General features: G+C 38.8%; 1 protein-coding gene across 1 annotated transcript in view; it reads right to left on the reverse strand.

The window, feature by feature from the left end:
• Window positions 1-25,121, reverse strand: part of TTC6 (tetratricopeptide repeat domain 6) — a 143,767-nt gene that overhangs the window by 81,812 nt on the left and 36,834 nt on the right. The window contains exons 3-6 of the mRNA XM_040970063.1: window positions 24,130-24,339; window positions 18,151-18,281; window positions 14,264-14,458; window positions 3,057-3,186 (exon numbers count right to left, since the gene is read on the reverse strand). Coding sequence (XP_040825997.1) covers window positions 3,057-3,186; window positions 14,264-14,458; window positions 18,151-18,281; window positions 24,130-24,339 — 666 coding nt within the window. The remainder of the gene's footprint in view (window positions 1-3,056; window positions 3,187-14,263; window positions 14,459-18,150; window positions 18,282-24,129; window positions 24,340-25,121) is intronic.

Below are 25,121 nucleotides of genomic sequence, written 5' to 3' on the forward strand. Positions count from 1 at the left end.
AGGCAGCCATGGTGAGACCATCGTAAGAACAGCAGTAGGCAAACGATTAGAAATAGCAGGATTAGTGGGTTCTAGAACTTGACAGTTGAGTACAGACTGTCTGCCAAGCCAAACCACTAACTAGGAAGCATGGGGGATTAACTCAGTGTTTAACAACTCCTGAACAACCCCTAAGATTACAATGTGTGTTGCAACGACTTTATTAACGTTCACACCAATAGTCACGGGTCAGAGTTCTGTCCAACCAGGGAAGGAGACACCCAAATTAGCTTCTGGGCTAAAACTGCATTAAAAGAAACAGAGCATAACACCAGACTTTAAAACATAGTGTGAGACCCTGGAGAATGCTATCTGCCTTCTTCAATGTTTTGACATTTGTACTGATGGTGAAAGTGACTTTATATAATTAATGTGTGTAAACTAACGGTGCTTTAGCACGATGCAAGGTGGCAGCACATTAAAACGCTCTTTAAAAGCAGAAAAGACATTAAACTTAGAAAATGTAGGCTACTAAATGAACTGAAATAGCCAACTTTTAATTTCACAGGCAAAATATCAAATTATGCTTACTGAGGTTTGGCAATAGTTATCTTGAAAAAACAATAAAACTGGTAACTTCAAATATAACACTTAAGGGTATCTGTCAAAAAAAAAGTTCTGTCAATAAAAATTTGAGCTTTTGAATAAAAAATTATAAATTTTTGAAACTCCATGCACATGACATCAAAAAGGCTATTTTGATACTATACATATTGTGCAATATATTGACATGTAAAGAGCTGCAAAACTCAGTGAAAGGTAGTTTCCAATTGACCACTGCATGACATGAAATTACGCACAGATAAATGTCACATCAAAGTTTAAATCAGTAGATTTTAAAGTAGTAACATATGACATGGTTCACATTTCAGTTACAACGAACTTGTGTGGGTTCTTCTTTTGTTTTGATTGGTTATACAAATGACTGTAGTAATTTTCACTTTGATTAGGTCTCTTCCACTACTCTATAAAGACCCAGTAGCCTCAGTTTTTATTAGTTCTTTTATTTTTGGACAACTTTAGACAAATGGAATTCTAAAAAAGAATCCAAAGATCCTCAGGGTCCAGCATCATGATACAGTGGGTAAAGCTGCTGCCTGCAATGCCAGGATCCCACATGGGCTCTTGTTCAAGTCCTGGCTGTTCAACTTCCTATCCAGCTTCCTGCTGATGAATGTTGGAGAGCAGTGAAAAATGTGCCAAGCTGGACCCCTGAACTCACATATGAGACCTGCAGAAAGCTCCTAGATCCTGGTTTATGATCCAGTCTGACTTCAGTCTGTGAGCAATCTGATCCAGAAAATGGAAGATGTCGTGATGTCTTTCTCTTCCTCTCTCTCTCTCTCTCTCTCTCTCTCTCTCTCTCTCTCTCTCTCTCCCTGTAGCACTTCTTTTCAAATAAATAACATTGTTTCTAAAAAAAAATAAATAAATATCCCACCTACTCTTTCTCCAGTTTCCCTCAGAGTTAATGTCATGGCAACCTATCACACACTATCATTTTTTTAAATGTTGGTGTTGATTGCCAAAAAGCAAAACGTCTCCGTCACCTGATCCCTCACACTCATCCCCACCCCTGACTTCTGAAACCTAGAAAACTAATAGTCTGTTCTCTATTTCCATAATTCTGCCATTAGTCGTGATGATATCGCCTGTATATACTATTTTAGAACTGATGCCCTCAGCATATTTCTCTGAAGAGCTATCACTGTTGTTGCATTACCAATAGTTCACTTCTTTTTAAGGCTGAGTAGTATTCTATGGGTATGGGTTTTCAGTTTGATTAACTCAATAAAGAACATATACGTGTTTCCAGTTTGCCCTCTATGAATAAGGTTGTTGCAAACATTTTTACACAAGCTACAATATGCTCGGGCCCCTGCAACCACATGGGAGTCCTGGAAGAAGCTCCTGATTTTCAGCTCTTTACTGGCCATTATGGCTCTTTTGGGAATGAGCCAGCAGATGGAAAGTAGATGTGTGGTGCATGTAGGTAGGGCTGTGTGTGGGTGCATAGGTAGGGGTTTGTGTGTGTGTCCTTCTCTCTATATAAAACTCTCTCTTTCAAGTAAATAAATCTTTTAAAAGAAAAAAAACTCGTGTTTAGCTGACCCGCCAATCACACCTATACCTCCTCCAACCCCACTCTAGTGAGAAGGGCAAAGAATGATAGGGGTGGCAGTAGAAGCTCCACGAGCCTCAGCTAGCAGACAGAGGAAGAGCTTTATTACCACTCCATCAAGACGCAAGTCCCAACATCAGATTTTGCCTTCCGTGACCCTACCCTGACAGCAGTGTTACGGTGCCTCCTGACAATCGAGCAGGTAGAGTGGTCCAATCTTCCCTTAGGCTTCGGTTGGTGTGGGCAGGCATGGGGCCACAGACTTCTGCTAGTGGTTGGATCTGGGAACTTTAGCCTGGTGTTTGCTTGGAACAGACCAGTTACTAGTTTTTTAAAATTCTGTTTTCTAATTGGTTCTTTTCCTTTGACTAGAGATATCAAGCTTTTTGTTGGAGCTTTTCTTTTCTTGTCTTTACTTGCTGGTGTTTTCAGATTACCAGTCTTTTTCTGGTCAAATCTAAGCTATGTGGACTACAAAAGACAAACCAGGGAGCTTACTCACCACCACTTCATCTTACTACACAGGCTCTGCAATTCCCAGTTACAATGCTTCTTTCTCTTTATCACTGGAATCTTCATACATGTGTAATGTCCAGGGCTTTTAGTGATCCATTGTACAAAAATAGGTAAACGTGATTCTGTGCCATCTTTCTCAGAGGTAATTTTGCAATGAAATTCCAAGAAACTATCCCCTTACTAAGTTTGCATGTGTTATCAAAAAATAAGTAAAATCTATTAGAAAAGCTACAGAAATGGGAGGGAGATAAGGAGATGGGGAGGAAGGGAACATATCAATATAACAATTGTACCTTCAAACTGTGATGAATCTGTCAAAAACTAACCTAATGATTTAAAAAATAAACTCTATTTCAAGTAGGAAAAAGAAAATTCTTACTTCTTCTCCCAAGACTTGCATGTAAGGTGTCTCAACACGCTGTGGTGATTCAAACAGATTCCCTGATGGTGACGGAGGGACACTGACATATTCTTGGTTTTCACTGATCACAGGAATTCCATATAGTATTCTACAGGGTGGTAAAAAAAAATTAGTCTTTAAGACACTGATAAAGTAGATGTTTGCTCTAATTTCGTATCTCACCAAACAGAAACACATTGACATTTGTCATCTGTTTCTGATGTGCCTGCCTTCCACTTTGAGCAGGCCTGAGATCAGCCACCAGGACTGGAAGGTGAGATCACTCCTTCTGACTGCCTTTGTCCTGAGAGCCTGCCAGAATGCCTGGAGAGCCGAGAAGGACCCACACCTCTCAACTGTGCCTGGCTCGTGCTCAGCACTTCTGTTTGGCGTCATTCTTTTGTCACCTTTGGATGCAGTCTTGTTCAGAAACCATGGAAACTGAGGCATTGAGCTGTGAGAAAGATCTTTTCCCTGCACACCCACCCAGGGACCCACCCCCCAAAGACCTTGCAAATCAATCCAGTTTCTAGAAGTGTCATCAAATGCCGTAGGAAGAGGGCTTTATGTGTTCTTCCAAAACTGGCTTATGAACACTGGCCAGCACCGAGAGTGTGGAATTCATGACTGTCACTCAGTACTCTGTAACTCTAACGTGGAATTCCCTTCTTAGTTACTCATCTCTGCAAGGGTTATAGACTCCGTGGAAGCCCTCTCCCCACCCCCAGCCAATCTGGGTGCTCAGTTCCCAGAGGATGATTCCTGGTGAAAACAGCCAAGAGCTCTCTAACCAGCCTTTCTGCCTGCTGTCCAGAACCAAAAACAGCCAAGAGCTCTCTAACCAGCCTTTCTGCCTGCTGTCCATAACCAAAGTGTATCCATTCAGTTCTTCCTTCAGGCTTAACTGGATTCAGCTCATCCAACCACATCAAGAGAATTAGATAAATTTCACTTATAATAATATTTCAGGCATCAGAATAATACAGTAGAAAGCATAATATAATGCAAAAACATTACTATTTGAAACAAGTATTGGTGGTATTCAGTGTTTCACCTTAAGCAAGTTACATAAGCCTCTCTTTGTTTCCTTTCCTGCTTACATGAAATGCAAACAAAACTTTCCCTGGCAACCTCACAAGGTTGTTGTTGCAAGAGTGGATAATAAATATGGAAGAAAATGTAAGTGAAGTGCTTTGAGCAACTAGGAAGCATACACAATGTAAGATAATAATGTCACCCGGTCATGAACAAATATAGATATATCTACATGTGTTTTATATGGCTTAAGACCAAGCAAAACTGTTACTGTAGTAAAACTTGTTTTATGAATCAGTAATATGTTCAAATTCCTCTTATAATCATTAATCTAATAACATTTTCTCTCAATTTTAAGTAATATAAAATACTCACTGATTTTAGGTTAACCACAAATATATAAAGAAATAAACAGCAAAGAACACTGTGATGTCTTTAAAAGTTCTTGCAAAAATAACAAGTACGATAAAGCAATGATTTTAAATGGGAAAAATGCATTGATTTTTATATTAGAGCACTTACTGGGGAAGGAGAAAAAGAAGGGAGGTGAGGAGAGGGGAGGGGAGGAGAGGAGAAAGGATGAAAGGGGAGGGAAGGGATAGGACAGGAAGGGAAGGCCCAGGGACTAAGAGAAAGAGCCAAGACCAAAACAAAACAAAACAAAACAAAAAAAAATATATATATATATATAAAGATTTATTTATTTATTAATGCAAAGTCAGATATACAGAGAGGAGGAGAGACAGAGAGGAAGATCTTCCGTCTGATGATTCACTGCCCAAGTGAATGCAAAGGCTGGTGCTATGCCGATCCGAAGCCAGTATCTAGTAACTTCTTCCAGGTCTCCCACATGGGTGCAGGGTCCCAAGGCTTTGGGCCATCCTCAACTGCTTTCCCAGGCCACAGGCAGGGAGCTGGATGGGAAGCAGGGAGCCACCGGGAGTAGAACCTATGTCCATATGGGATCCTGGCACTTTCAAGGCAAGGACTTCAGCCGCTAGGCCACCACACCGGGCCCCCCAAAATATATATATTTTTAAGATCAGTTTAGGCAGTATAGTGAGGAAGCTCACAGGAAAGAGATAAACTAAAAGCTTAGCTTGAGCCACTACCACAGTGTTCACTGGTCTTGGGCCAATATAGGGTAGTCAAGTTCACTGACATCTTATTGTCATTTGCCCTTCCACTTTCCAAACAGATGCTGGTGCTCTGTCAGAAGGAAGAGGGTGGAAGTGTTTTACACAGAGGTTAAGGTCCTAAAGTGGTGTGTACAAGTATGAGTCCCAGTTTTGTTCCAATTCTAGAGTCCAGCTAATGCGCATGCCAGGAAGCAATGGGTGATGGATCAAAGAGACCAGGACTGAGCTGCAAGGATCCTGGGTTCAGCCTGGACCAAACTTGGGTCTTGAAAGCGTTTGATAAGCGTACCAGTAAATGAGATATATTCTCATTTTCTCTTTCTCCCTCTCTCTCTCTTTTGGCACACACACATGCACGCTCTCGATCCCTCCCTCCCTCCACACTGCACCTTTAAAATACATAAATAAATTTTTTCAAAGAGTCAGGTAAAAATGGGGATGCCACCAGGCCTTCTAGAGTACAACAAAACTCCAGCAGACATAAGAGGTTATCCAAGGTTAGCAACTGTTCCTGCTTGTCAAAGACAAATTACCTACTTGGACATTTTCCTCCCAATTTTTCCTGCTTCCTTCTTTCATACCAGATAAAAGAAACAAAGCTTCTCAGAAAACACTATCTCAAGATTCAAACAGAAAACCATTTCCTTTCTAACCTCTCTGAGCTGCAACAGCCATTACCCACCAATGTCTACTATCTCCTCACAGTATCTCTCCTGCCCATTGCACCTTCTCTCATTCAAGTCCTGTGATGGTATCTGCTGGTCCCTTGCTTCTAGATACTCACTCCTCTAACTCATGTCCACATTCCTACCTGACAGCATCAGTCACTCTCATGTCTCCAGAACATGTTGATGGATACACACACACACACACACACCCTCACTCACTCAATGTAACCAAGCTCCTAAGCTTCACAGTCATGGTCCTCCACAGCCTTCACCCCATCTACCTGGAAGGCCAGCCCTGCTTCCTGAACTCACACTCCAACTCAAATGAAGTTCCCCATGTAACAGGTGTTTGAGGGGTGGGATTCCCAGAGGAGCATTAGAGCAGACAGACAACACTAACTGTGTGAGCTCTGAAAATAAGGGTGATGCCTTCAGGTCTTAACTCTCTCATGAGACCTCTAAAATCCTCTCCACCCAGTCAAAATTCACCATCGCCTCCCTAGTTTTCTTGCTGCATCTAATCTGCTCTGTCATTATGCAATACATATCATTCCATTCTCTGTCTCTTTTGCACAGTAGGGTATATAAGCTACTTTGAAGAATAATATGATAATTAACCCGTTTTCTAAGGATTTGAATGGAATAGGCACAGGATCAATACTATTGAGTACTGGAAGTCCCACAGCCAAGGACAACTGCAGACCCGCAACTGGGAACTGAGAACCAGGTATCGGCATTAGATACAGCAATGCTTTTCAACACCTGTTTCTTAAGCAGCAACACAGGCATCACCTAAGAATTGCTAGAAACACAAATTGTTGAGCCCAGCACAGATTGAATAAGTCAGAAGCCCGAGCTGTGTTTTCACCAGCCCTTGCGTGATCCTGATGTGCACAGAGATTCGAGAATCACTGGTGTGCTGTGATCTTTCTTCATACAGCCTGCTTGCAAAAATATCCCGGGGTGCTTACCAAATGCATAGCTTCCCAAACACCTTATCTGGAGATTTGAATTCCATAGGTTTGGAATGGAGGCTTGGAATTGTTATACTTATCAAACCCCCTTAAGTGGTCCTTACCCACAGGGAAGTCTAGAAATTCTAACATAGTAAGTAGAGTGAGTCTTTGAAATGAAGTTAAAAATCAAGACTTAGTCCCAAACTAGCCGCTGGATATGGGAGGCAACACTGACAGACACAGCATGACAGCGAGTGTTCAGGTCATGAACAGACTAATGCCTATCTCACAACAAAGGGAAAGCCACTGACCCCTCTTCTCTGTTATGCATGGTTCATGCTGGCTTAACAAAAGCCAGAAATTTTATGTGTTCTCACCTACAAAAGTGTCACTAAAATAAAACTTAACTGCAATGGCATGTTCTCAATTAGCCATCATTGCTTTTCTTGTGGGGGCAATTCAGTTTAAAATGCGGACTCATAGGTTTGGATAAAAAATTCAGGAGTTTATTTTCTTGAGAATGTTTATCTCCAGATAGTCTTTAGCCTCGTATCATTCTTTTTTCTTTAAAATCTGCAGCAAAGACATATGAATAGTTTTTATGCTTTGTAAAAATCAGGGAATATGGTCTCAACAAAACAAGGAATCCATGTCTTTTTCTTTTTTTTTTTTTATAAAATATGACTAGAAAGAGGGAACTATAGGGTTTTTTTTTTTTAACTCATTGTAACCTCATTGCTACATGCAAACAGTGACATCTGCTGGAATCACACTGTTTTTACTTTTTTAAAAAAAAAATCCAGCTTTCACATAGAAATAGCTACTAAAACATGTATTTCCAAATAAAACTTTTCATGGTATTTCCATATAAAAACAAATGTACAGGGCCTGGCACAATAACCTAGTAGCTAAATCCACACCTTATAAACTGCCATATGGGCACTGGTTTGTGTTCCAGCTGATCCACTTCATCCAGCTTCCTGCTTATGGCCTGGGAAAGCAGTAGAGCATGGCCCAAAGCCACGGACACCTGTACCCACAACGGAGACTCAGAAGAAGCTCCTGGCTCCTGGCCCTTGGCTCCTAGCTCCTGGCTCCTGGCTCCTGGCTCCTGGCTCCTGGCTCCTGGCTCCTGGCTCCTAGCTTCAGATCAGCTCAGGTCTTGCCATTATGTCTACTTGAGCTGTGAACTAGCAGGTGGAAGGCCTTTCTCTCTGTCACTCCTCTCTGTAAATCTATCCAATAAAAATAAATAAATCTTAAAAAAAAAAAAAGTGTATCAGGACCCAGCATGATAGCACAACAGCTATGGATCCTCGCCTTGGACAAGCTGGGATCCCATATGGGCGCCGATTCTAATCCTGTCATCTCCACTTCCCATCCAGCTCCCTGCTGTGGCCTGGGAGAGCAGTAGAGGACAGCCCAAAGCACTGTAACCCTGTGCCTGCACGGGAGACCCAGAAGAAGCTCCTGGCTCCTGGCTTCAGATTGGCTTAGCTCCAGCCATTGCGGCCACTTGGGGAGTGAACCAGTGGACAGAAGATTTTTCTCTCTGTCTCTCCTCATCTCTGTATATCTGCCTTTCCAATAAAAAATGATTTTTTTAAAAAGTACATTAGTTTAACAATCAAACAGTGCCTAGTGAAATACCTTTTTGTTACCCCAATCTATACTGTTTAAAATATGCTTAAGACATTCCAATGGAGTTGTTTGTTCAAAATGGATATGATAAAATGTAAGCTAGATACTAGTGATTCTGTTTCTAAATCTCCCACCAACCATGGTTTGGGGTGCAGAATTTGCTGCAGGTCCCTTATCCATAATATGAGAAATGTAGGTGAGGAAGATGCTCAGATCTCGTATAGCCGATATGTCTTCCTCTCAGTCACAGATTACCAGCTAGGTCTCAAGCAGGGACTGAGACACTAACACTCTTCAGCAAAACACTCTAGGTGATTGCCTGGATTATGCAGCAAAGAACAAGACGGCTATCAGGATGGAGAGTGGGAGGGCAGGATTAGCCTGACCTTAGCAGAACGGCACACAGGGTGAGAAACAGAGGATAGTACAGGAGTATCAGTACCAGATACTCGTGGTGGAAGCAAATAAAGAAAAGAGGACAGGATGGAATATTAGAAGTGTAACAGACCAAAGGCGATGCTACACTACAACTAGCGTCAAATGATCTCCCATGGAATAACAGCTCATTTTCATGAGTGGCAACCAGTAATGGGGAAATACAAAGCCAGGCAATATTGAAGTCTCCAAAGCTTCCAGTAGTTGCATAATGAACACCAGGACAGTCTCAGAGTTCACAAGTTCCCATTCATGACCCACTCTGAAGCAGGACTTTTCAGTTCTTGGAGGAGACAAGCAATAGGAACACAGGATCTCCCTGAACGTATAGACAGAAACCTTTCAAAAATGTGGCCTCAATGGATCTAATGCAAACAGCCAAGCATAAGTAAAACAAACTCCCTATCCATCTACAACTCCTCAGATTCCTTCTGGCTTAGATCAGGGCTGGTCCTGAAACACAAAGAGAATGACTTTTCAAAATGAAGCACAAAGAGAAAGGCATGAGTGTCTCTCACAAATTCACAAAGTGGTAGGAACTAATAGACATGATATTGAGAACGTAAGAGACCTGCATTTATGAAATAGCCCTTACCATCTACATCAATATACACTAGCTATTTAATTTCTGCTTTGCATTTTCTTCATTTGGAAAGTGGAATCATGTCATTGATTTCATAATGTTACCGTTAATACAAAGTTAAATCACAAATGCATCATAGCTCAAGGCATTTTCTGCTGGATGATTTTTTGTTTTCATTTCAATTATCTCTATCTTGTTTTGAGCATTTGAATAAAATATTTCAGATGGAAGTACACCCTATATGGTTGATTTGTAAGCTGCAAGCAGTTCAAATAGTAAGTCAAAATAATTACTCATAGGAATTAGATGTTTATCTTACTGAACACTACACAATACAGACACGTACAGAAATACTTGGAACTCAATAATTATGCATGATTTTGTATCATGAAATGTTTTTAAAATAATTACTCATATACCTAGGTTTACATCAAAATATATACAGACCTAGGATGGAATATAAGAAATCAAAGTTATCAAAATAACATCCACAAGGTTATTTTTATAAATGTGTATACATGACATATAGTATGCACAACAAACAAGCATATAATAACATTTACCATGTAGAACTCAATAATGCAACAGGGAGGAAAGATTTAGCCTCTAAGATTAGAATAAACAAAATTAATTTCTAGCTTTTACTGTATAAAAAACATCTAAATTTCTGGGCCAAATGCAATGACTTCATGGTTAAATCCTCATTTTGCAAGCTCTGGGAACCCGTATGGGCACCAGTTCATATTCCGGCTGCTCCACTTCCCATCCAGTTTCCTGCTTCTGGCCTGGGAAAGCAACACAGGATAGCTCAAAGCCTTGGGATCCTGCACCCACATGGGAAACCTAAAAGCTTCTGGCTCCTAGCTTTGGATCAGTTCACCTCTGACAACTGAGGCCATCTGGGAAGCAAGCCAGTGGGTGAAAGATCTTTCTCTCTGTCTTTCCTTCTCTTTGTAAATCGATCTGCCTTTTCAATAAAAGCAAATAACCTTTCATTTAAAAACTCTAGATTTCTGTACAGCATAAAATACCATAAGCAAAACTGAAAAGCAAACAAGAAATGAAAAAACACCAATGATATGCATCACAAATAATTAAATCTTCAATATAAAAATACCACTTACAAATCAATAAGAAATGAATGAAAGCTCCACAGAATCTGAGCTATTAACTTTCAAGAAGCAGAAAAATAATAGCCAAGAGACAACTAAAAATAAATTTACTTCTACACCCAGTCATCAGCTGATGAATATTGGGGCTATTGTCATATCTTAGCTGTTATAAGTTGAGTTGCTATAAGCATGGGAGTAGTGTTATAGATACATAATAGAATACTATTCAAGTATTCAAAAAAAAGAAGAGGACACAGCATGATAGCTTGGTTGCATGAGTGAGGATCCCATACAAGCAGCAGTTCATGTTCCAGCTGCTCCACTTCCCACCTAGATCCCTGATGGCGGCCTGGGAATGCAGTAGAGGATGCCAAAGCCTTGGATATTTGTACCCACGTGGCAGACCTGAAAGAAGCTCCCGGCTCCTGGCTTTGGATTGGCTCAGCAATGGCCATTGTGGCCATTTGGGGAGTGAACCAGCAGATAGAAAATCTTTCTCTGTTATCTCCTCTCTGTACATAGGTCTTTCCAATTTAAAAAAAAAAAAAAGTATTTTAGAAGAAAAAGAAGAAAATTAAAAAGAACAAAATGGATGCATTTGGAGACCAACTATACTTAGTGAAATAAGTCAGTCCCAAAGAAAGAAAAATTCACATGTTTTCCTGGATGTGTGATAACTAATAAACAAAGTAGAGAAAAGGCAATGTGTATGAGCAAACTTCATTGATTCGCTTTGATTATTGTTTATAGCCATGTCTACACTCTGAAGGAACAGGAGTTTTTCTACTTATTACTTGCTGAATTCTCTGTTTAGTGGAGGGTTAAAATTATGAAGTAAAGAAGAATAAGGCAGGAGGGTAGGTTAAGAAGTATCATTATGCTCTTAAAACTTTATATATGAAATACATGAATTGTGTTCCGTTTACAGACACAAAAAAATCAATGAACAAATAAAAGCTCAATCTTACCAGATACAAATTTCAAAAATAAAAACATATGTGTCTTCAGCAGGCTAGAAATAAATTCATAGGACTGACAGGCAAGAAGATAAGGAAATGGACAGTGCTAAAAACTGTCAAAACCTGCCACTGCATCTTGATTAAATGAGTGACTATCAGGAAACAATGCACATACTCACATATAACTGTGAGTGGAAAAACATCATGCAACAGAGTGAATCTCATGCATGGCTTAAACATAAAGCTACACAAGAGATGTCTGGAAAGCTGGTTACTAAACAGTAAACATTAGCCTAACTGTACAAACTATTTTAATGATTATTCCTGCTTCAGTAAAACTTGAATCTAAAATTTCATTCAAGAATTCTAACTAAATGCCTAGACACTTATCTATATAGCATAAAAGTCATTTCTAATGCAAAAATATGGTCAACATGGAATATTGTTTTGAATTTTCATCTAAATTGCCAATTAGCAAAATAAATATGCATTGATATATCAAATAAGCTTAAGTGTAAAGTATCTATTACCTTACCTTCCACTAAATATTCTATGTTTTCCAGGAACATATTAATATGGGGCCAACGTGATGGCTCAAGTGGCTAATTCTCAACCTACAAGTGCCAGCATCTCTTATGGGTGCCAGTTTGTTTCCCAGCTATTCCATTCCTGATCCAGTTTCCTGCTGAGAGCCTGGGAAAGCAGTCGAGGATGAAAGACTGCTTTCAAAGAACTGGGATCCTGTGCCTGCTTGGGAGACCAGGAAGAAGCTCCTGGCTCCTGGCTTTGGATTGGCTCTGCTCTGGCCATGGCAGCCATTTGAGGGTGAACCAACAGACAGAAAACCTTTCTCTCTCTCTGCCTCTCCTCTCTGTAAATCTGCCTTTCCAATATATATAAATAAACCTTTAAAAAATAAAAACATTACATACCACACTAGTATTAAAACAAGTATTACTATTCTTTGAAAGTAACTGTTCATTGCAAAGAAAATATAAAAAGCCCCCAAACGAAAGAGTATTCATTTTATGTTTACAATTACCTTTCTTGAGAAAACTTATTAGTGCAGAAAAATCATACATTTCTGCAAATTTGTAGGCTGAACAGACAGATACACTTTGGAAAGGTTAAGCTATGTTTAGCAAGGTAATCCTCAAGAGATGGATGCTAGAGAATTAAATATTCAGCACTTAAATTAACTTCTTATTTGGTACTTAGGAACAAATTGCCAAGAATTATCATCATCAAATAGAACTCTTATTGACTCTCTTGGAAAAGGAAAGTGAGGTCTTCTTGAAGAAAAATATTTTCAGGAATGGAAAGAAACCAACATTTTTAACACTGTGCATGAATAATAGAAGCTCTAAGTCCTCAAAATGATGTGCTTGGTTTGCAGAATGCAAATGCAGATGATTCAAAATAGTAGGATTTCATCTCTACTACGTCGGGTTTTTTTCATTTCTTACTGCCAGCCTTAAGCTTTTAGGAGAAATTCTGAAGACTTTGAAGCAGGACTGTTGTTTTAACCAGAGCTACTAGAGCAGTTTTGAAATTTCGACATCTGCAACAAAATGTGTGGATCTGAAGATCATTACACCAAGTAGAGTAAGTCAGATGAACAAGGATAAATTCTTCAAATTTTCTCTTATATCAGGAACTTAATATAGGGAGAGGCATAACAGTAAAAATGTGTCACTGTCATTATCTGGAATATCTATAGATGCTTTCTTAACTGAAATGCACCATGCATTATGATGTGCCTTCTTTCCTTACTTTATGATTCTTGTCATGAATCCAGTTTTCAAGAAAACAGTATAGATGTGTGTTTACAAAGTATTTATATTTGAAGTGAATTAAACAGTACACATATGTATATAATGTTTACATATTTTGTGAATGTTAACATATTTTAATTTGAAAGTTCTTTTTTTAAAACTTGATCAAAGATTTTAAGCTAAAAAAATTATAAATGGACAAACAAATGTAAAAAAGACACATTTTTGACTAAAGAGAAGATAAACATGAAGATGACATTTCTTGGGGAATTCAGGGAAAGTCATTGCTGTTACTAAACACTGAGAAACCAGGTAACTTTAAACCACGGAAGAACACAGTGAAGTGTTCCAGTGTTACTAAAAGTCGAGTTTGAGGAAAAGGGTTCAGAATAGATCATGAAAAGTATGAATAGGTTACAATCTTTTGGTACTCTAGCTAAGATTAATTTTAAAGCATTATCCAAAATATACCTAGAATAGTTAAAATACCGCTAATAATAGAATGCAATACAATAATGCTATACAATGTAATGCTTCTAATTGATACTTTTAATATTCCTAAAGCAGTTAGTGATTTTTAAGATTTCTCTTAGCTCTTTTAAAAAGCAGGAGACTTTCGGGCATGCAATCCCTCTCGGAAGCAATAAAAATCGGTGCTTTGGACAGTCGGGGGGCAGGAAAAGAAAACCTCACTCTCTTTTTCTCTTTCATTAACTAATTTATAAAATGGAGACACTGTCCTCGGCTGTGCTGTACTTGGAGAGCAAAGTAAGTCCCGTGACTGCAACACGGCAGCCACAGACTGAATCAAACCTCGAAAACCAAGAAGGTTTGTGACAATTTAAATAACAGTTTAAGACAAAAACATCAGGGCAATTCTCACCTGGCTCTTTGTTCTTCCTCTGTAAAGCGATCATCTAAGAAGGGAAATCCAAACGCTTGGCGTAGCACGTCGTGGCCTTTCTTGTTGGTGGTGTGATACAGCCGAGAAGCCAGGCTCAGGTCAACAGGCAGCTCCTGGGCTGGGACGGTGCTGCACAGATCATGAAAGTGGTGTGTAGGGTAACGCGGCGGGATTCTGCAACAGGGACAAGAAAGGGAACTTCTTTAACCCGTTTGTGATTGTTACATGGAGAATATGTGTATTGACAGTTCCATTCAAGCTCTAAGAGGGATATTTAAATGCAGGAGGATGTTATGTAAAACTATTGTAATGACTTATTTTTTTAAAATGTAGTAACACAATCTCAGGCCATGGTCCAGAGCTACAAATGTATGTGCAGTTGACTACCAAACATCTCAACCTACATGTTCTATATACACTCTAGGATCAACAGAGTTAAAGGCAAACCCCTTACCATCCCATCCCCAATCTCTCCCAATTTCTGTAACTCATTCCAGGGACACCACAGTCATACACAATGCATTAGTCCTTTACAACTCAGTTCAAGTGCTACTCATATTCCTGAAAACAAGACAAATGCAGTATACACGTTACTAACTAACATCAATGAAACCCTGGGTCTATCACCCTTTTCTCTCTGCTGAAACTTGACTATTTCCTGTCTTCCTGAACAAGATAATCTGTCTTCCTAAACCCCAGTACCTCCTGGTATCCAATCCATAAATACTTACTGACCACAATGTGCCAGGCTTTGCACTAGGTTCTTTTTTTTTTTTAAGATTTATTTATTTATTGGAAAGTCAGATATACAGAGAGGAAGTTCTTCCGTCCAATGATTCACTCCCCAAGTGAGCGCAATGGTCAATGCTATTCCAATCCAAAGCCAGGATCCAGGAATTTCTTTCGGGTCTCCCACACAGGTGCAGGGTCCCAAAGCTTTGGGCCGTCCTCGACTGCTTTCCCAGGCCATAAGCAGGGAGCTGGATGGGAAGTCTAGCTGCCGGGATTAGAACCAGTGCCCATATGGGATCCCGGCTTGTTCAAGGCGAGGACTTTAGCTGCTAGGCCACGCCGCCGGGCCCTGCACTAGGTTCTTTACACACATTCTAACTTTTACAATATTTTGGACATTGCTGTCCTTACTGTGGAGTAGGCTTATTTGGGATAGGTTACAAAATTAGTTAGCTAGCTGGAATTCAGATACAGCCTTGATGGTTAAAAGTCTTTCCTATTAATTATTCCAGTATAGCAGTTAGGACCAAAGACTCTTGAATGAAATACCCTGTGTTCAAATCCTGTTTGAAATGCTCACTTGGTTATATTTCTCTATACCATTGTAAGTTTGGAAAAACAAAATAATAATGCATCTTAGATACAGCTCTTTTAAGGAAGAAGAGTGGGTACCTTCAGGGCAGTGTCTCTCACATGGCAGACACTAGCTTCCATCATTGTTTCCCAAGGCAAATCACAAGGCTAGGCCTGCAGATGCCTTTGCTTAAAGACAGATTCTACTTGCAATCCACACCTAAACGTTCTTTAAAGAGCAGGTCAAGAGTACACTTCACTATAATGTTTATTTTTTTTCTTTCTCTTTCCCCTTTACAGAAATGTTTCTTCACATATTGCCTAGGTTTGTGCTGTCCATTTTGACCCTCTGTCTAGTGCGTCAATGATGGTGTGTCCACTGACAGCTCTGTATGTCTGGGAATGTCTTGGATAGTGGCAAACTATTTAAGGATTTAGAGTTCAAAGTTGGCTGTCCTAGATCAGAATCTCAGTACACACACACATTGTTACGGCCTTTGTTGAAAGTCTTAATAAAGGCAAAAAAACAAAAATCTTGCTTTCTTACCTTTGTGGGAACTTATTTAAACAATAGTAACAACAGATACATCTTCCTCAGTCAATGAAGGTCTTTCAAAAAATACCTACTTTACTTCTGTCACCATTGTTAATTTGCACAACACAACTAATTCATTACTAAGCACAGTGTATGTATTACTGAATTAGTAATAGGAAGTACGGGATTCACAAAACAGCCATGATGCTGTGACATGTGTACCCATTCAAGTGAGAAAAGAAAGGTAATTTAAAGCATTTGGAAACATGTGAGACCAAGAAACCTATCTCTAGTAGTAAAAGGGGGTGTCCAGGAAAACAGGGCTCCAGGCACTCTGGGTTCCTAAGAAAGGTCTGTATAATACAAGGCGCAAAAAAAGGCAACTTCTGGTGTCAAGCTCACCTATACTATCATTCTGCCTGGGACAGGTCCCAACTAGTGGAATATGCTTTAGATTACATTACTGATTTTTATTTTCATAGTAAAAACTGTCTCAACCAATCTGAATTCCTATGTTCTCATGAGGTTCTAACAACACAGATGAACAAGTGAATCTCCCTGGGATACTGAGATAAATAGTACTATGCTGCAATACAGAGTTAAACTCTCAAGAAAACCATTCAATCTGTGTGTTAGTCACTGTTTAAAAAAAAAAAAAAGATGACGCAAGGGGGGAAAAGTTGTAAGTAAAAGATTTCCACGAAAAAATTTAAGATTCTCTTAGTAAGCTTTAAAATATCATTATATTCCTATTGTTTCTCCCCAGTGCAAAATTTTGATGTAATGAATGAAAGCACCACTATACAGATCAATAAGATCTACAAATATTTTTGGCATGCTCAGGGAAGGCTGTGTGTTTTTATAGCACACTCTCCTTAAACAGGACTATTTGTCATTCTTTGAAACACGAAGACATAAAAAAGAAAAGACTTCGGCTCTGTGTGTGGCCATGCTACTCTGCTTAATGCACTAAATGTGAGGATTTTTAGGAAAAAAAAATCAAGATGTTTCTGCTTCATTGGTAATCTGACAGTAACTATTTATTGAAGCTAAAATACTTGTTGTCTGCTGTCACTATTTGTTTTAATATATAATCTTGCTAACTAAATGAGCTTAAAGCCATGCAGATAAGCAATGGCATGTACAGGGTCACTTAAATGCCATTTTGGCTGTTTCATAAACTTTGGAATTCTTTTCCCGTGAGTCTATTCTCAACTACTAAATTGTGAGTAATATCCACTTACAAAGTTTAGGCTGGCCATAAAAAGGTTGTCTTCAATGTCTAGCACACCTTTCAGTGCCCTAAGCAACAACAAAAGCTAATAATTAAAGCTTCCTTAAACCCCCGTAAAGAGTTAAATAAAGAATGCTCTAGAATAAACCAGCCCATTAAAAACCCAGTGGTGAAATAAGGAGAAAACCAGGGTTTCAACAAAGCAAATACTGAAAGGTAAACCATAATCTAAATTGCATTTACATGCTATTATTCAAAAGTGTGGATGTATATGTAATCCAGGATAATGAGAAAACCATGTTTAAAAATGTGAGATGGAGGTGGAGAAGGATGAATGATGAAACATAATCATAGAAAAAAAAGAGCCATATAAGTTACCAATTTGATTCACCTGTTAACATTTCATATTGAGTCATATATTATCATAACAAAATTAACTTCTGTGATCAGTTCATCCAAACCGGGAATTGCAGCAACCAAGTGTTTCACATCTAACATGTCAACATTTATTTTTTTTAAGCTTCACAAAGAACTACTTTCATTCCAGTAACTCCAGTAATCTTTGCTAAAGTAGGTGCACTGGTCAAAAAACGAATGGAGGGGACCACAGAGAACAGTGTATCTACCCCCCAAGCATGCCTCCAGCTTTTCCTTTGAGCTGCTGTGTCTCACGTCGCACTCATGAACTTCTAAAACATTTGGTTTTCCTTTTAGAAAGCACATTTTCACGTAAAAAATGCTACCAAGTAATTTTGCTTCAGATGGTAAAATTTGTAAGCTTAAGGAATTTACTTTTTAGGTAGTTTTTGAGCCCGAAGGAATTTTGAAGACTTTCCTGATCTCAGTGGTGGAATTCTTAAATTACTTTTTCGTACTCGCTTAACACCTTTTCCTGTGATGTGCAATAATTTTGATGGTTTCTCCTGTAAAAATATATATATAAAGTGTGCTGTTAAGGGAAGCTACAACATTAGAGTTAAGTCTATTTCTCATATTTAATAACACACCTCATATTTAAACCCTCGATTTCTATATAAGTAACAAAATAAATCCTAGAGGTGATTTCTTTCCCACTAAATCCATTTCTACATTTTTTCATATAAAACTTGGCAGCAATAAAAATGCTAGTGCCATACTTACTTCCAATATTTTTTGTTTATTACTTTACAATTATTTTTAAAAATGTTTTCCCTTCAAAAATCTACTGTTTTTGATATAAAATACAAAAATAAATGTCTAGAAATGGAACAAACATCATGTGATTGGATTATTGTTTTTAGCACTTGTTTATGCACCCGTGCAATTACAATATTCCTACTTTTTTACTTATTTAATACTAGGGTAAGTGGTGAGTTACACCTGTGAATATAGAGTGGACTTAAAGCATGCCACTGCAAAAATTAAAGAGAAAAAGAAGAAAATAAATAAAGAAAAAGGGAACAAAGAAAGGAAAGGAAGAAGGGGAAAAGGGGGATGAGGAAGGGGAGTATGGTTATTTCTCAGAACTGTACTCATTAAATACATGAAATCACTTACATTAATTAAAACAATAAATAATATATTTTTAAAAAGAACATTCCCTTATCTTCTCAAAGTTTGACATAACATGATTACAAGCACAAACTCAAAAGAACTTTAATGATGAATCTAACTATTTGGACAATGTTTATCAATATATCCTGCTTATAGCTATTCTGTTTTTTCACTAATTAATACTGCTTTGGGGGTAGGGGAAAGCCAAATACCTTTTGTTTTATAAAGAATTATCAAAAGTATTATATGTACTGGGGTACAGTAGGCTTGTTAGATACCCTTAGAGATTTTACAGAAATCATGGAAACCATTCCTACAAAGATCTTTCTCTCTATAAATTACTCTGCATTATTTTTGAGATTAACTTTAAGAAAGAAAAAATAGGGCCTAGAACAGTAGCCCAGTGGTTAAAGCCCTTGGCTGCATGTGCCAGGATCCCATATAGGTGCTGGCTCATGTACAGCTGCTCTACTTCCCAACCATCTCCCTGCTTGAGGCCTGGGAAAGCAGTTAAGAATGGTCCTTGGGACCCTGTGTCCGCATGAGAGATCTGGAAGAGGCTTTGATCTGGCTTTGGATCAGGTCAGCTCTGGCTGTTGTGACCACTTGGGGAGTCAACCAGTGGATGGAAGATCTTTCTCTCTGTTTTACCTTCTCTCTCTGTAAATCTGACTTTCCAATAAGAAAAAAATAATAAATTTCAACAGCCAAAAAAGAAAGAAAGAATATCTTCCTTGAAGAAAGCAGAGATATGGCTGAATAAGTAGGAAGCAACCACATAACCAGAAGTACTAATAAATTTTACAGGGAGTTTGGGCTTGGTAAAGGAATAGAGCGCTATTGCTACTTCTTGAATAAGTAAGCAATGAAAAATGAAGGCCAAAAAGAACAAAGCTTTCCATCTCACCAGTTAATTTTTAATTTCCCCTATTATACCTCCACCAAGTGGTCATCACCTGGTTTGACCACGGTCAGGAATACTTAGTTACATCTAAATATGGCTACTTTCTCTTTGAAATTTTTCCAGTTCTTAGGAATTTCTGTATGTTTCTTTTTTATTGAACCTACAACTTTCATTCACAAGCTTTAATTCCAAATTTATGGACTGTGCAGGCACAACTTAGATTTTTTTCTCCATTTGACTGCCAAATATCTGCATAGAGTTTTATTCTCCACACTATAAACTATTTGTCTTCCTATTACCAAAGGCACTATAGCTTAAATTCCTGAGTCCTTTCACAGTTCTTGTGTTAATTCGTGACATCTCACACCTTTATATCTCATTAGTGGGCCCAAAGATAGAACCACCATATGTTTATCCCAAATAAATTTCATCTGAGATCTGACCAACCCAACCAAATCTTCAGTCGCATTTTAGATGTTATTCTCAAATCCAATATTTTAGTATTCTGTATTTTCATCTTGGAACAAATTGAATTGGATACAGTTTCATACCACTAATTGTGCTTCCTTGTGTAACTAGTTACAATCTATCCAGCAGTTTACATGACGATAATATCATTTACAAAATTGCCACTGGAAAGATTTTATAAGCAAACTGCTGAAATTTGGATGATATTAGCGCTTATCAAGGTTTGCCACATTTTCTGTATGCCAGATTTCACTGTACATGCTGTGTTTCGCAGCATCTACATGTCATGCTCACAACAATTATGAAGCAAGCACTGCCATTGTCTTCACATCCTTCATTGACTCAAGATCACACATGTGTCTACCGGAGGAGAGAGAGAATGCCACACCTGGAAATCTGCCTCTTCCATCAAATGCTGTTCGGATTTTCAGACTACTAGTGTTAGGAAAGGAAATGAGGTTGGCTTTCCATGGCTTGTCCTTAGTGTTTCATCTGACTACTACTTCCCTTTGCATACACCGCATAAATCACAGCTATTATCAGAAAAGCAAAAAGGCCTCTAGCACCTCTCCCACTGCCTCAGCATCTCATAGCTGCTGCTGACAGAGGCACAACAGGCAGAAGCTTCCCCAGCTGAGCCAGCAGGCTCAGGGATCTAAGCTAACTTTTAAAAAAATCTTTTACAAATCTTGAGCTTTTGAGTTTCTTTAATCAATTCTTTTCTTTCCAGAGATCATTCTCCTTGTCAGACTTAAAAGAAGCAAAGTACAAGTTTATCGGCTTCCTTTTTTCTTTGTTGCACTTCTGTTTACTTAAAACCTCTAGCTTTAGCAAAAATTAAGTTAAGGCAGCTCTGTCATCTGTTGTCATCACACTATTCATCCATAATGACAGGGTTATCTTTTCTTTATTCCTCTCTTTGCTCCAAAACTAACATAAAAAAATACATTCTTCCTTCATTCTTAGCATTATTCACAGGCCTCAACCCATTCTGGATCTCAGGGTTCTTGGAATAATTGCTATTAACACATGTGACTTTCATCTTTATCTGTGGGTATGTATTTGTTCTTTCATCTTCGTATATTTTTTAACTTTGAAGGAAAGAAATGATTCATAATCGTGAGAATTTGGGGGAATTTTCCAACATTGCACAATTCCTTAAATCTCTTTCATTTAGAATCTCAGGCAGTATGATCAGTTCTTTATTTTTCCTGAGATTCTCCCTCCCCGAATGTCCAACATTCCTGTCCAAGGTTATGGTTGCTACAATGTCTTCCTAAGCTCTTTTAGTAGTTGACCAGAACATAGAGGTCTTTACCAAAGACCTTCCAAAAACAGCTGGTGTAGTCATTATTTATCAAATTCTACACTTTTTTTCTTAATGGGGCTCTCCAGCACATGTTCATGCAGCTGTGGGTCCTGGATTTCTTCTTTATCACTCTTCAGTGCTAGTTCTACTTATTACTGTCTTTGGACAGGTCTTCTTGTTGTCTCAACTTAACTTGATTTGGAATATGTTATTCCTCATTCCTGTGCTTCAGACTAGCCTTATGACCTTAAATATTAATACACAGGATACAGCCCATAGAAGATAATTGATCTTGAGATTCTAACACAAATAAATAAAAGTAAGATTCTTGGTGAAGATTTAGTGAAATGATTCAGGAATTCTTCAAGCACTATTTTCCATGGCATTCCTGGTGTGGTCCATGGTGTCTCACAAGACTGAGCCACAATTCCACAACTTCTTACTGGACATTGTGTTTTTCTCCCCTCAAAATATTTCTGGCTTTAGTTTAGAGTCCTCTTCAGCAATTTACGAAGCCTCCCTTGTCAAACTATCCTTCTTAGCATCATAATGGACACTCCAGCCCATGTCATCTTTACAGCTGACAATCTGTGCTTGCACTTAACCAGACATCTGTTACTTGTAGTTCTGAAAGGACAGTTTTGCAAAGGGTTGAAGAATAAAGATTCCAAAAGTAGACAGCCTTAGATGAAGTGCTGTCTTTACACCTTAACTACAGAAGTTGGCAAGTTTCTTTTCTTGAAGAAGTTACTTATCTTCTCTACCACTCAGGTTTTTCAATTATAAAATCAGAGTAATAACAGATATATTGGGGCTGGCAATAATACACAGCTATTTAATCTGCCATCTGCAATGCTGACATCCCATATGAGTGATAGGTCAAGTCCGAATGGTTCAAGTCCTTGGCCCTTGCACTCATGTGGGAGATGCAGACCTGCACCCATGCAGGAGACCCAGAGTAGGCTACTGGCTCCCGGCTTTGGATTGGTTCTGTCCTGGCCATTGCAGCCATTTGAGGAGGGAACAAGCAGATGAAGGATTTCTTTGTCTCTCCTTTTCTCTGCAACTTTGCCTTTCAAATAAAAACAAATTTTGAAAGCAAAATAAATAATTTTGCATATTTTCTTAATAGCATTCAATAACAGTGATGGATTTAAATTCCTGACAGGCCATGGTGGCCAAGTCACTGTCCAGAAAATCCATTTCATTCAACACACTTAGTGTGTAATCATTTACAACTCATATCCAAATTTTACTTTCAATGTCCCAACTTCGGAAGGAAGGACAAGGGAAATCTCTGTGTTCACCAGCGTAACAATTTTTCTTCACGGAACCGTAGTATTTAGAGATGCTTAAAGTCTAACACACAGATTCACCCGGGGGCAGGGACGATTAACAATGAGGGGGTTCAATTGGCCCTGGCTTTTGGAACCTTCATTCCATGCCTCAAGCCTAGGCTTCAGAAAGACAGCATGATGGGGTAGGTCAGGGGCCAGGGGGTGGAGGAGAAAAGATACAGACGCCAGGGAAGCAGAAGGTCATAGACAAGTCCCAGTTTTAGCAATGAGACAAGAAGTGGAAGAAATGATTAAGTCCAGTTGACTTGTGTGAAGCCTCATAGAAATGTAATACTTAGTGGGGAGAAAGGAGGCCTGCAGGGGAGGGACTGACCACGAAGGCTGCTGACCAACATGAGGGCGGACAGGAGCCCCGGGGCTGATTAGGAGGATGGATGTGGTTCAACTTTTTTTAGCACCCTAATAACATATTTTTAACATATATTATTAAATAAATTATTAATTAGACTTTTAACATACATTTATTTATTTAAATCGAAAAATGTTGGTCTCAAAGTTTTTTTAAAAAGGGTAGGGCTGATGGGCAAATATGAAAAATAATTCATAAAAATCATAAAAATGATCAAATGAAACTAGGGAATATTATTCTCACAATAGAAAAGACAAAGCTTAGGATAAACTTAAATGCAACAAAGTTAGAAAAAAACATCAAGTTCACACAGTCCCAGTCCCAGGCCTATGCTTTCTGATTTCTTCAACATGGCAACTGGAAGACTTCAGCCAATTTCTCAAGAATCTTAGGTTCCTTCTTTCCTTAGTAAAAGGATATTGAATAACAATAATAAAAAACAATGGAACTTGGGTGTAAAGTTCATCGATTGTGACAAATATACTAACATGTGATGTTAACAGGGTAAATAGGGTTGAGGCGCATAAAAGAATTCCGTATTATCACCTCACAATGCTTGTTTTGGAAATGTAAAACCATTCCAAAAGTTTAAAAAAATTTCAAAAAAACAAGAAAAAATCTAAATCTCTCTTATCTTTCCAGAGTTACAAATAGTGATGAGACTAAAAGCCCTTCAAACTGTATGAGTTCCATTTCCCACCATGAGCAATGTGTACTTCTGAGGCCCCTCAGAACCACGGCCACATGTCAGGGGGAACCACGGCCCCACACCTTGGTCCTCAGCCGGGTCATTGCTTCACACCTGACATCCTCGGATGTCAACTTGTTCCCAACACAAATAATTTGTTACCTTTAAGAGCAGCTGTTTGCCTGCTTTTGAATCTCTGGTGAGCTGTACATCTTCCAGGGGTTTACTTGTCTTCTCCACTACCTGGACTTCTGAAATTTCCGGAGATTTAAATGTCATACTTTCTATCTCTGAGTCTCCCCATTCCGACACATCGTCCTGCTCCATCTGGAGAACACTGGATGCTGCTTCGGGAAGCTCCTCAACCACACTCTGTTAGGGAAAGCAAACATACAGGAATCCTCTTGTTATTGGTCCTTCCATCATGTTCAATTTCACAACACTTTCTATCTGGCAGAAATCCGTGTAAAAATATATGTTTGAAATTGACCAAATGTATGTTTGCAACTGAAAGTTCCTTTGAAGAGTCAGAAAGAAAAATATAAACTGACCTAAGAAAAGCAGGGACGCTGGCAAAGTATTTTCCCCGAGCCTTGTCTCAGAAAACACAACCATGGTGCAGTTGTTGCACACAAACGAACCTAGGTGAGGCGTGATCTTTCACAATTGCCACTCCACACTTAACACAGTCACAACCAGTACACACTGAACAGAGCCATGGGGGACAAGTTGCCTGCTTCCCCTCACACCAGCTTGGCCCTCGGCTCAACTCTGGATTCACTGAAACATCCAGGCTCTGTCCACCCCTGAGGTTCGGTGCCCTAAGGGGTGGGATTTCTGCTGGCCAGCTGACACTTCAACTCCATGCCAAAACCCAATGAGAAATTTTTCATAGGCTGTCATTACTAAACCTGTCTTGTACTCCTTAAAAATATACCACCAGCTTCTGTTAAAAAGTCTACCTTTCAAAAATTTAAGAAAGGCAGGAGGACCAGGAATGGAGGTTGGAGGTAGCATAAGAGATATGATTATGCTCTTAAACTATATATATATATATATATATATAATACACGAACCTCATTTCATTTATATAAGTAAGAACATTTATAAAAGAATTGTGTCATTTTGTTCTCCAATACTCACTCATTTGCTAA

The sequence above is a fragment of the Ochotona curzoniae genome, unplaced genomic scaffold (assembly GCF_017591425.1).
Source record: "Ochotona curzoniae isolate NIBS_2020 unplaced genomic scaffold, NIBS_Ocur_1.0 scaffold_4701, whole genome shotgun sequence".
Classification (NCBI taxonomy): Eukaryota; Metazoa; Chordata; class Mammalia; order Lagomorpha; family Ochotonidae; genus Ochotona; species Ochotona curzoniae.